Source organism: Melozone crissalis, unplaced genomic scaffold (genome assembly GCF_028551555.1).
Source record: "Melozone crissalis strain CALT ecotype California unplaced genomic scaffold, PUWL_Pcris_2 ptg000005l_1, whole genome shotgun sequence".
Classification (NCBI taxonomy): Eukaryota; Metazoa; Chordata; class Aves; order Passeriformes; family Passerellidae; genus Melozone; species Melozone crissalis.
In genome coordinates this window covers 59,209,980-59,222,033 of record NW_026535783.1, presented here as the reverse complement: position 1 = coordinate 59,222,033, position 12,054 = coordinate 59,209,980, and the positions used below count along the sequence as shown (strand labels likewise).

Sequence of the window (12,054 nt, the reverse complement as noted above, 5' to 3'; positions counted from 1 at the left end):
CTGTCCTCCCTAAGCCAGGTAGGGGTGTGTGTTTGTGCTTGCAAACTAGCTATAAAATGGAGTTCAGGTTGGGATACAGTGAAAATATGAGGCAGCAGGGTGTGTTGAGATTGCTCCTTTGTGTTTATTTGTGGTGCAGATAATTTCTGCCCTCCACTGGCCCTTCCAGTTTTTTGTCTAAAGCCTGATACTGGATCAGAGGAGTCTGGTGTCCTCAGGAATGTAACTGTAGCTACTCAGCTGCATCTATTCAGCCAGCCAAAAACATGCAATATGTAGGTTTTTTTCTTCCTCTCTTTTGCCTTCAGCTGTCTTCAGGGCAGATACTCTAAATGGCCATACTTAATTGATGTCTATAATTGATGGTTAGCAATTTTTTTTCCCCAAAGATTGGCTTTTGTTTCTTTTATTCTTTTACAAATTGCAAATTTCTACATGCAGTTTATCTCAGAATTGCATGTAGAAATTTGGAAAAGGCACCTTAAATTATGAAAAATCAAGTTTTTGAAATTAATTTTAACTTAGTAAATTGATTCTACACCTTTTCTATTATTCTGTCATTACTTAATTTAATTTTATTTCAGCTTTAATAAATATTCCAAATGTGACTGAAATTAAAAAGGACATGAACCTTGGCTTGACTCTGATACAGAACTCAAAAACTGGAGGATTTCTGGTATGTATCAAGATCATATGCAGTACACACAGAATCTTCAAAAGAGAATCAAGAAACCAGAATTATCCACATATTTTCATAAGTGCAGGCTAAATGTATTTTATTATGCAGCATGGATTAGTACATCCCACTGCACTTACCTAGGGTCCAAAATCAATTGTAAAATGTATCATTAATGCAGGAAAAATTGTGAAGTCTCTCCTTTGTTGTTTATCTAAACATCCTACTTAATGTCTCAGTGATTCTAGTCAGACAATATAGGCAAGGATATTTCCACCATTAAATTATTTAAGGTGGTCTTGTATAGTTCTGATTGTGCTTTCAATGGGCTTTGTATAACCTCTCCTCTATCATTCACACTTGCACAGGCACTGTTCTCCTGAGATATCAGTATTTCTAGCCCCTTTTATTTGGTCAGTGAGCTTGGAAGAGGAGGCATTTTCTCTGTGTATATTTCACAAACCACTGTCCTTGGAGCCTGCAAAATAGAATTCTTACTTGAAAGGAAGTGCATGCCTGTTTAACAAGCTTTTTTATGATCCTAATCATAAGCACGAAAACTCTTGGTGTGTAGGTGTATTTCAGTTTGATGTAGCCTTGTGCAGTGCATTAGTAAAACAATAAAATACAGAGAGAAGAGCTCTAGGCTGTCCTTAAGCTTTGTATTTTTTGTTGCATCTTCCTAGTAATCACAAAAGTATTCAAGTATTTATTATATTCACTAACATGTAGTTACATGTAATACATGAAGTACTTAGAAGTATGTCTAATTCCAACCTTTCCAGCAGTCCTCATGGAATTAGTAAAGTTATTCATAACTTCAAAATACAGGAACAGTATTTTCTTGACTTGAAGAAGGCCTTGATTAAAATATCTTATTCTCTCTCTTGAATAATACTTTCAATTATTTTTAATGTCCTATGCATACCCACTTTTAGTCAGTATGAGTAACTAGAGTATTTTAAAATATCTCATGCAGGGAAATTTGAATTTTCTAATAATATTTGAACTCTCAGTTAAAAAGTATTTCCTGATCCACATGTTATTGATTGAGTCTCCTTAAATTTAAAAAATTAAAAAAAAAAAAAAACCAAACAAACAAACAGCACAAAAAGCCAGGTTGAATTCTAAGACATAAACAGTCACATTTTCATCCAAGAGAAGTTCTTTTTTAACATAAGGAGAGTGAGGTTCTGGAGACAGGTGCTTATCTGTGACTCAGCCTCAACAAATACCAAAAGCCTTGTGGTTTAATTGTGGCAGGTAGTGAACCCAGTGCGTGTCCAGCCTGCTCCTATTTGCAAGCTGCTTCCAGCTGGGACTTTGCTCCAAGACTCTGTCTGTGGCAGCTGGCCTCTGTGATGGGCTCTGTGGGTTATTTCAGGCCTTCCTCCTCCCAGCTCACTGTTCCCCTTCCTCCTGAGGCCTCTCCCAGCCTCCCTCTGCCTGTCCCAGTCTGTGCTGCCTGCCCCGTCCCTGGGCTCTTTCGCTTGGGAGTGTGACCCAGGCTGGGACATCTGTGCTGCAGCTCCCAGTCCTGCTGGGACGCTGTTTGATGCCAGGGGATTGCTTCCCACAGGTATTCCAAGTGCACGGCAGTAATTTCCCACATGCTCCTTACACTTTTCTGAGGCATGCTTAGGCCTGTTGGAGAGGTGCTGAAGAATTTCACTGATGGTTAACAAGGTTTTTCTGGATTTCCCATGTAAATCTTTATCAGTTTGTTTACTGGGCAGTGCTGTGCCTTTAGTTGAAAGAAGCAGCTCTCATCTCCCTGCAGGTAAAATCTCCCTTCTCTATTTGACAGCCCAAACCACCCTTCTCCTTTGCCTTGCTAAACAAATACAGTTTTTTGGCTGAAATGTTCTTTTAAAATAAGTCTCTCTCGAACATCATTGACCAGGTCTCTGCTGTATTCCATGTGAGGCTTTCCCAAGCACTATACAGTGTATTTGGTATTTCCCCAACTCAACAGGTTCTCGTCATGCATCTTTAAGCCATATTTGCTTTGTATGCTGGCTGCATGCTTCCAGACACTCTGCAGTCATCCAGTGCCCAATCCATCTGCTTCTCTCCCTTCCAGTTTATGCCCACATCTCTTAATGTTAGTCCTGAAGGAAAAGTCTCTGCCCCTTTATAACTTTCTGCCTTTCAAGTTCATCCTTGATGATGTGTGTCCCCCCTGTCCTTGATATGTGATCTCCCCTTCAGTAATGATGCATCTTAAATTTCTGACTTAAGCAGTGCTAGAACATTAATTCCCCCCCGTTTTTATTCCTCTGAAGATCAACAAAGATTATTAGAACATTTTTGCTTTTTGCTCCAAGGTTAACATCACAGTTTTCAACTACCAACAATACAGAAAAAAAAAGTTAGAAAATGGGCGAATAAGAACAATCTAAAAAGAACTTTAAATTAATTTTAAAGGCCAGTAACCCTCCTCCAGTTCCATATAGATGATTTATTTTGTACCTTTCACCTTACTAAAAATCTGTCTTTTCAGTAAGAACTAACCATGCTTCGTGTAGCAGCTAAAAAAAGCACTTATCTCAAGATCAGATAATGTGGATATACTTCCTTTCTCATCTACAAAATCCGCCATCTGGTCAAATATCTTAGGATAGTTTGATGTTGTCTCTCAGTGGGAAACCAAGTGGGCGATTTAGCTCATTTTCAACTTTTGAATTTAATTACTTTTTTCTACCCTCTACTATTCTTGAGAAAAGTCCCTCTTTTCCTAAAAAAATGTGGGTGCAACCAGACTGTATATATAAGGAAACTACAATTTCTCACAGAATAGTTGGAGAGAGGTTATGTAGAGGTTACATTTATTTCCTCGAGCTTATAATGTTTTCTTTTAAGAAGCAAATACACCCACCGACTCGCCACCTCAACCCACACACACAACTCCCCCTATACTCTCACGACAAGATACTGCCTTAATATATGGTTGATATCAGTACATATAAAGATGTTGGAAGATGTAAATGATAGGGGGATGATGAAAACATTGCTGTTTACAGAGGTTGTTTCCAGCAGCGAAGCAGGGTCATTTTTCCCCCAAAGCCAACGAAACCCCGGGGGGGATGCAAGGCCAGGGGCTGGTGCAGCCCAGTGAGACTGCGCTCACCGCGAGCTGCTGCAGTGCACCCTGTAGATGCCAGGTGAATTCCCGTTGGGACGAGCCTTTCGGAGGCCTCCCAGCTGTCGGTCCCCCGGCTCGGGTCTCGGGTCCCGGTTCCCGGCTCGGGTCGCGGTTCCCCGCCCGCCCCTCACGGCGATGCCGCGCGTGCCCCGGGCCCGCCTGCGCGGGGCGCTGCCGCCACCTGGCGGCCGGCGCTGGCGCTGCAGCGCGGCGCACGCGGGATGGGCGGGGGCCGCAGCGGCGGGAATACCTTCCGCTCCCTGAGGAACTGTGTGAGAGGGGCGGCGCTGGCTGGCCCCATGACCCCCGAGAGCTTTGCTGTCATCCTGCTTGTCGTAGTTTTGTGTGTAGATATGGTGAGACAAGTGTTGGTTATTTTTATCGTTTCTTTTTGTTGTTATTTTTTAAAGACTTGTGGTCCCTTGTGGGCGCAGCAGTGTGGAAGACAATACTATGCAACAGGAGTTTGTTCTGAAATCAGTCCAAGTTTTGAGATATTAAGAAGCTTTTCGCCAGCTGTCCAAAGTAAGGCAACGTGTACAAAACACATTCAATTAAAAAAAACCCAAAACAACAAAACCAAACATATAAAAAAAATCAAGAGATACTGTGTGGGGGATTGGTAATTTTGATTTCTTTTAAAAAAAATAGTATGTGCCAAAACGGAAGTCCTGGAACCTGTATGTAAAGGCTGACAAATTGTGATCCGATGCTGATGTAAGTATGGCCTTAATCCTCTGTATTCAGAGGCATTGCACCAGTGCAGCTTTAAAACCTGCATATGCTTTTATTGAGTTCTCATATTTCAACTTCCTGAGCTGAAGTGTTGCCTGTGTGAGACCTAAATATACACCTCTGTATTTAGCTGAGGTGTGTATTGAGACTGCAAATGCATTTAATGTCCACTTCTTATTTTCCTTTTAGAGTGTTCCTCTGTTATAGATGTTGTGGTGGTTTGTGATGAGTCAAACAGCATTTATCCCTGGGATGCAGTGCGGGCATTTTTGAAAAAATTTGTACAAGGCTTAGACATAGGCCTTAACAAGACCCAGGTAAGTCAAAGACATATTTGAGAAAGACCAAAAAAACCCAAACAAAACCTAAACCAACCAATTTTAAAGAAAACCAAGCCTGATTCTGTGTAACTACAGTACCTCAAAGCCACAGATTACACAGTTATCCTACTCAGTGTTGAGAATTTTATCTCATGGTTATCATATTTCAAAAGGGATTAGTAATTTGATCCAAAATATAAATTAACTGAAATAGAAGTCAATGTTGTATCTAGGGGAGTCAGATCTCTTTCACACATTAGACATAAAAGTAGTTGAAAATTTGGGGATGTGATAAAAGTAGAACAGATTTTAATGGACTTTTCATACACCTCTTACTTTGCAACTGCTGCATCTTTAAAACAGGAGCTTTTCCTGCTACTTTACTCACTGATCTTTGAGGGGTTTTTTTTTCCTTTTGATTTGATGATGGTAAGGAAAATTTTATTGCCTTTTTTTTGTTTTAAACATCTTCTGTCTTTACAGTTGTCCATTTTCCCTAAACAGTTCTGAGAACAAAGACTGGGGTACTGCAAATCTCTCCCAAAGGCTGCCTTCTTCCTTGGGCTACTTTGGAAGTGAGGTGCTTAAAAGCTAGGCTTCCTGCTCAGTTCTTTCTGAACCTCACCTTTAGCGTCTTTTCTTTTTTGCCTTTATTTTTAATGCACATCTTATCTTACATCTTTAGCTTCACCTGTATTAAAAACAAGTAGGGTTTGAAGTGCAGGTTTGAAGTGCTGTGAAGTAACTAACCTTTAGGACTTCCTTAGAAGAGATCAGACTGAGGTGCTGTCAGCTTGTAGAACTACTGCTATTTTCTCTTTTTTCCCAGAGCTCCTAGAATTATTGCTATCCATCAACCCTTCCAGAAGTAACCAAGCAAACATTTAATGTCTATTTTAGATCATTTGCAATAACATATTGTAGTCTATAACAAATGATACAAAGTGCAAGAGCATTTTAGCTTTCTTTGCTTTTCAAATGTGTTAATATTAATTGGTTTTATATGTGTTGAAAGAGAGCTGTGCATTTGCAGACCTTTTACACCAACCTGACGCATAAGTAAGCATCATGACTCTATGTAACTAATTGTAAAGCATCATAATCTAACACCATTTTTCTTTATTGCATAGGTGGGTTTAATTCAGTATGCTAATGATCCCCGAGTAGTCTTCAACTTGAATACATATCAGACCAAGGATGAGGTTGTTAAAGCAATGGAGAAAACATCTCAGAAGGGAGGAGATCTCACTAATACTTTCAAAGCCATTGACAATGCAAGGTGAGATGCATTGATGATCTACCCTGCAACTGTTGTAACTTACAGTTCTCACATGGCAGTGAGAACATCTTGAGCTTCATTCCTGCTGGGAAGTCCATGTGCCCAGGGCCTCTGCAGTAGGTTCCCAGCACTAGGCAGAATCCATCAGGTACATTTACAGTGTCCCATGCAGACTGGCACAGGAATACGTAGACTAGAATTACTGAAAAGCATGTTGTTAACTATTGGGTTGAAGTCTACTCTAAAGGAATTCTGGCATCCAGCAGAGTTGTTATGTCACAGATCTCTAAACATGACAGTGCATCAAACAGAGTGGACGAGGTTTTAGGAAACATGCAAAACCACTGAAAGAAGCAAAGTTTATCCAGGGATTCAGTGGGCTCAGTAACATTTGTGTTTGCAGATCAGGCTTTGGTTGGTTGCAGAGAAAATAAAAACCTCTTGTCTGTTGTCAGTTTATCACTGCAGCAGCATGAGTGTGAAAAAATAGGGAAAATTTAAACCAATGTTTTATGACTCTGAACACATGTATAAACCAGGTCCATCTCAGCAAGAAGATGCTGTTTTGAAGTTTTATCAAGTACAGAACTCTAGGCCAAAATACATGCTAAATCAAATGAACTGGAGAATTTGGTTTAGGAACAGGCTCAGCTATCAATGGAATCAATATTTGCAGAAGTATTGAGAAGTCTATTATTAATTCTGTTCCATTTTTGTATGAGCTTGATGATGCCAATTCCTGGTGTCATAAAACTTTAACAGTTCTGATGCAACCCCCTTTTCATTTAGAAATATTTGTACAAAAAAAAATATTGTTTTTCCTGGGGTTTACATTTTTATCAGAAACACCATCCAGTCCTTCCAGCCCTACATATTTTTTTTCCTGCTTCTTTAGTTAACATTCCTTATGCACTACAGAAGCAACTTGCTCTAATTCAGTGATGGGCATATCCATGACAGTGTGTGTGCTGGGTTCCATCCATGATGGATTGGTGAGTGATAAACCCAATGTTTTATCACAGACAGTATGCCTTCTCAGCTGAGTCGGGAGGACGCCCGACAGCCACAAAAGTCATGGTTGTTGTGACAGATGGCGAATCACATGATGGCTCCAACCTGAAAACAGTGATAGGTAAATGCAATGAAGACAATATAACCAGATTTGGCATTGCTGTAAGTAATACTGAAATTATACATTACTGCATGTTTGAAAGATTGTTTTGTTATGTATGTATCAAAGTACGTGTTCTATACAAAAGTGGTGTGCAATGCACACATCATTAACTGCTGAGACTGAAGCAAAGCCAAATTAATCCTCTGAGCTGAGGGAAATACTGGTCTTTTTACTGGCTGAAAAAGCAGGACTAGAATTGCCTGAGCAACTTCAGTGGTTTTCTCCCTTGCCAGGCCTTATGTTCTTTTCCTGTATGAATGGTCCCTTGCATAGGAATGAACTCTAATAAGCAATTCAGTAGTATGAACAAACTTTTACTAAAAAGTAGTAACTTTTTTTAAACTATGTAGAATATTTGCTAAAATAATACAGGAAGAAATGGAGTAGCAGCATGATCTCTCTCTCTTCTTATTTTGCTGTTTGTTTGTTTCTTTACACAAGGTTTTGGGATACTTAATAAGGCATGAACTGGATACTAAAAACTTAATTAAAGAAATCAAGGGAATTGCAAGTCACCCAACAGAGAAGTATTTCTTCAATGTATCATCTGAGGCTGCACTACTGGAAGAAGCAGGAACACTTGGAGAACGCATTTTTAGTATAGAAGGTAAAATACTCAATGCGTTTAAAGAAAACATCAGATTCTCCCAGCTGATGAGTTTAGGATTTTGTTTAGCTTCAGTTTGGTGCAGTATTGTGAAAATGAGGGGTAGCTGGAGCTGCAGGCTTCTCCCTGCTTCACTCTGCTCAGGTGGGCTCTGGTTTTCACAGGTGTTCCCCCAGCTACTCCACCCCTAATTAGCCTGAGGTTTAAGTTAATTTGTGCAGTTTGGGGAAAACATTCCCCAGCTAATGAAAATGTCTATCATGTCACAGGCCTCTGGTACCGGGGCTTTTCCATTTGCAGCCAAATGTATTTGTTAATACCAGAAGAATAACGGTATTTTTATGCTTGTGAGCTTCACTTGTGTGAAACCTAAGCTATTTTTAAATTAAAAAAAAACAAACTAAAACAAAACACACCACCAAAAAACCCCCAAAACCAAACAAAAAACCCAACAAAAAAACCAGACCCACAAGACAAACCAGAAGACTGGGTTACTGATGACAGAACTGAATGCAATTTGTGTGGTGCCTACCGGGCCTCCTCCCCAGCACCACCCACGCTCCTGTGTATTGCTCAGAGGGAGGTGTTGCAGAGGTGGCACAGAGATACTTTGGCTGTCCCAAAAGCCAGCTTTCAAATTTAAGTTAAATTGAGACCTTGGCCTTGGAGACGTGTAGCCTGCACTCAGCTCCCTCAGAAGCCTGTCTGCCACTTTCCTGTGCTCAGGAAGAAATCTTCCCATTTCTTTCTCCTTCATTTAATCTTTGCTAGGCCCATACGGCTACTCAAAGCAAGGGAATAGGTCTTTTTACTGAGCAATCCCACTGAATTCCTATCCATCTAGCTTAGGAAATGGATCTCACAGTATTTTTCAAGACAATTGCAACAGTTTTTAGGAGTCCTATATGAAAATAAAAATTTCTGTTTGGAAGTTACAAATATGCAGTCATTAAAGTTGTTAATTTCAGGGTATTAATGCTTACTAGGAAACACAAAAAGAGACCAGCCACAATAGCAAGACTGTGCCAGCTGATTGAAGCCATCTTGACCATCATCTTCTGCTCTTTTTTTGGAAGAGACTTATAGCATGGTTCTTGGCTCCGTCTTATAATTTGCCTCAATTGAATCCTCCAAATTTTCTACATTTTACCAGTTCTGATTTTCATTTCTTGTAAATGCTTTGGCCAAATTGGTGGATATACACAGTCCCTCTATAGCTAAACTCAGAGGCAACAAGACTGGATTTTGTGTGGTTACATAGAGATAACCATATATTCATATCTGTTTTACCAGGTACTGATCAAGGTGATACCTTCCAAATGGAAATGTCACAGGTGGGCTTCAGTGCATATTACTCACAAAAAAAGGTATGTCACTCTAATTATTTAATGATACAAATAGATATACATATGTACACATGAGTGTAAGAAAAGAGAAATAAAAACACAATGTCCAATTTTAAGAACTTTTTACAAGCAGAATATCAAATTATCCTTTTAATTTTTTTACTTAAATATGTATTAATAAGTATAATTGTATTATAGTTTTTTTCATGTACTAATTTTGAGATATGTTAGTACAATGCTTTCAGTGATTTCTGAGTTCATGTAGCTGGAAAAATTTAATTCCTCCTTGTTTGTGACTAGCTATATTGTAAAGCTGGTAGACAGCTACCAAAATATAAATAAATCAAATCTGAAAAGAATTTCTCTATAAATGGTAAAATTAATTATAGTTGTTTAAGGCATATTTCACTTAAAAATTAGAACCAAAAATCAGATATATTTTAGTGCTAATCAACTTTAAGATTATCAAGTAAGTTCTCCTTGCAAAATCCAAATGTGGTTCAATCAGCTTTCACCTGAAAGTACAAGAAGGTTGTTTCTTTCTCATAACCCTAAAGATGAATGAAATAATATTTTATAAATCCCATTTATTTTCACAATTTGAAGTTTTAAATTATGAAGCAGTTGATGCTAAGAAATGGCAAAAAATGAGAAACATATGGGCATTTTTTGAGGAAAATTACACATTTAATTTTATTGCAGTTTTCTGTGACAGTATGTCAGTTTAGTGAAGAATTTTAATAACTTGAATAAACATACTATGTTTGTTTTCTGTTTGCAAGTATAAGATTAAGTGTTTCTGTATGAAGTATTCTGTATAATGAGCCATGCTGATTTGGATTTTAGTTTTAACTCTTCTCTCAAGAGCATCTCCTTATGTAAAGAATTAAACTGTATTTATTCACATCAGCTTTTTTGTGCTCTCATTGACACTTTTGTTGTTGAGAAAAGGGGCTTTAGTTTTCTTGTACAGCTTCATTTTTGTGATCTTCAGCCTTCTTAGGGCCTTAAACCCAGTGATGAGAAATTATGCATGGGACTGTCAGCTTTGCTCGCACTTCTCCTAAATCAGGTAGCTCTAAAATGTAGACTTTTGTTTTTTAAAGGATGTTCTGCTGCTGGGTGCAGTTGGGGCCTATGACTGGAGTGGAACAGTAGTTCAGGAGTCTTCAGACAGAGCCACCACCTTTCCAAGCCATGTGTTTGAGAAGATTCTACAGGACAGAAATCATAGCTCATATCTAGGTAAGGGGCTGAAATGCAAATCTGGAAATCTATGAAACCTTGATTAAGATATTAAGGAAGTTAGAAAGTTCCCCCCTACCCAAAATGGTGTTAAGAAATTATTTAAAAATGTGAAAAAAAATTTTGGTGAAAAAGATTATTTTGTACTAGTCAATAGCTCATTGAATAAAAACTTGAATTTTTTTTTAAATCCTACTAATATCAAAGTGGTAAGCTGAAAAAAAAATCAGTCTTTGTCACTGCTGTGGTTTAACCCAAGCTAGCAGCTAAGCAGCCACTCAGTCAGTCCCTGAAGGGGAGTGAGAATGCAGGAGAGTTCAAGTGAGTGAACTCCTGGGCTGAGATACAGACAAAATGAAAGTCAAGCATGGAAGCAAAGCAAATCAAGGGATTTATTCATCCCTTTCCATGGGCAAACAGGTGTGTTCAGCCATCCCCAGGACAGCAGGGCTCTAACAGACACAGCTGTGACATGGGTAGACAAATGCCATCATTCCTAATGTCCCCTCCTTTCTCCTTCCTCCTTCCCCCTGCACCTTTATACACTGAGCATATGGAATGGGATAGTCATTTGTGTCACTGGTGGGCAGCTGCCCTGGCTGTGGCCCCTGCCAGCTGTGACCCCTCCCAGGCTGAGGAGCAGACAAGGCCTTGACACTGGGTGAGCACTGCTCAGTAGTAACTAAAACATCCCTGTGTTATCAGCCCTGTTTCCAGCATAAATCCAAATCACATGCTGTGAAGAAAATTAACTATATTCCAGCCAAAACCAGCACAGTCACAGAGACATAATAAATCATGTGATTTGAAAAGGCTGCTTAGTGAATCATACTGATCATTATGAGTTGCTTCTGTTACAGCATTTGAGTGTCCTTCCCCACTTCAATATGGATAAGAAGCTGATTGGCTTTCTGTTGTTTCATATGTGCTCACTGTTTCTTAGCCTTTTTCAGTTCAGTTTATAGATTTTGAATATTACTACCACTTAATAGAGATGCTACTTATAATCTCCATATGTATTTTTGACACGCTTTTGTGACCCAGTAAAGCCAGTCTGTATTCTCCATTCATTGAACTGCTTTCTGTAAACCTTCAACATGGCTGCTCTGCTGTTTCATCCTTGAAAAATGCTACTACATTAAGCATCTATGACTTTCTCATTCTTAAAGGTATTTAACAATATGCTCTCTTTGCAACTAAGATACTCTTTTTTCCCTTATGGCTCAGCAGTACTTGCATCCAACAAAATTAATAAATCTAAACCCAAGCAAATGAGCAGTAGCTCTCTTGCGTGTATGATCTCTTCAGACTTTCTCTTACTTAATTTTCTTAATAATTTTTAAAAGCTCAGATAGTTTCCTTTCTCTACAAGGCAGTTTCAGTGTATATACTTTTATCTTTCTGGAGCAAACAATATTGCCTTTTCTGTCCCTTTATTTCCCTTCCACTTTCTGTCCTCCAGTAGGAGCTCTCCATACCAGCTCTCTCTCACCAGCTTGGGAGAGCATAAGTTAAAGAGCTGCTAGA

General features: G+C 39.0%; 2 protein-coding genes across 2 annotated transcripts in view; one reads left to right on the top strand and one right to left on the bottom strand.

The window, feature by feature from the left end:
- Positions 1–12,054, bottom strand: part of MOCS2 (molybdenum cofactor synthesis 2) — a 119,845-nt gene that overhangs the window by 65,161 nt on the left and 42,630 nt on the right. The window lies entirely within an intron of this gene.
- The window catches only part of ITGA2 (integrin subunit alpha 2), a 68,429-nt gene that overhangs the window by 27,187 nt on the left and 29,188 nt on the right, over positions 1–12,054 (top strand). Inside the window, exons 4-11 of the mRNA XM_054283128.1 lie at positions 585–676; positions 4,232–4,346; positions 4,746–4,873; positions 6,007–6,155; positions 7,178–7,328; positions 7,771–7,936; positions 9,230–9,303; positions 10,389–10,527. Coding sequence (XP_054139103.1) covers positions 585–676; positions 4,232–4,346; positions 4,746–4,873; positions 6,007–6,155; positions 7,178–7,328; positions 7,771–7,936; positions 9,230–9,303; positions 10,389–10,527 — 1,014 coding nt within the window. The remainder of the gene's footprint in view (positions 1–584; positions 677–4,231; positions 4,347–4,745; positions 4,874–6,006; positions 6,156–7,177; positions 7,329–7,770; positions 7,937–9,229; positions 9,304–10,388; positions 10,528–12,054) is intronic.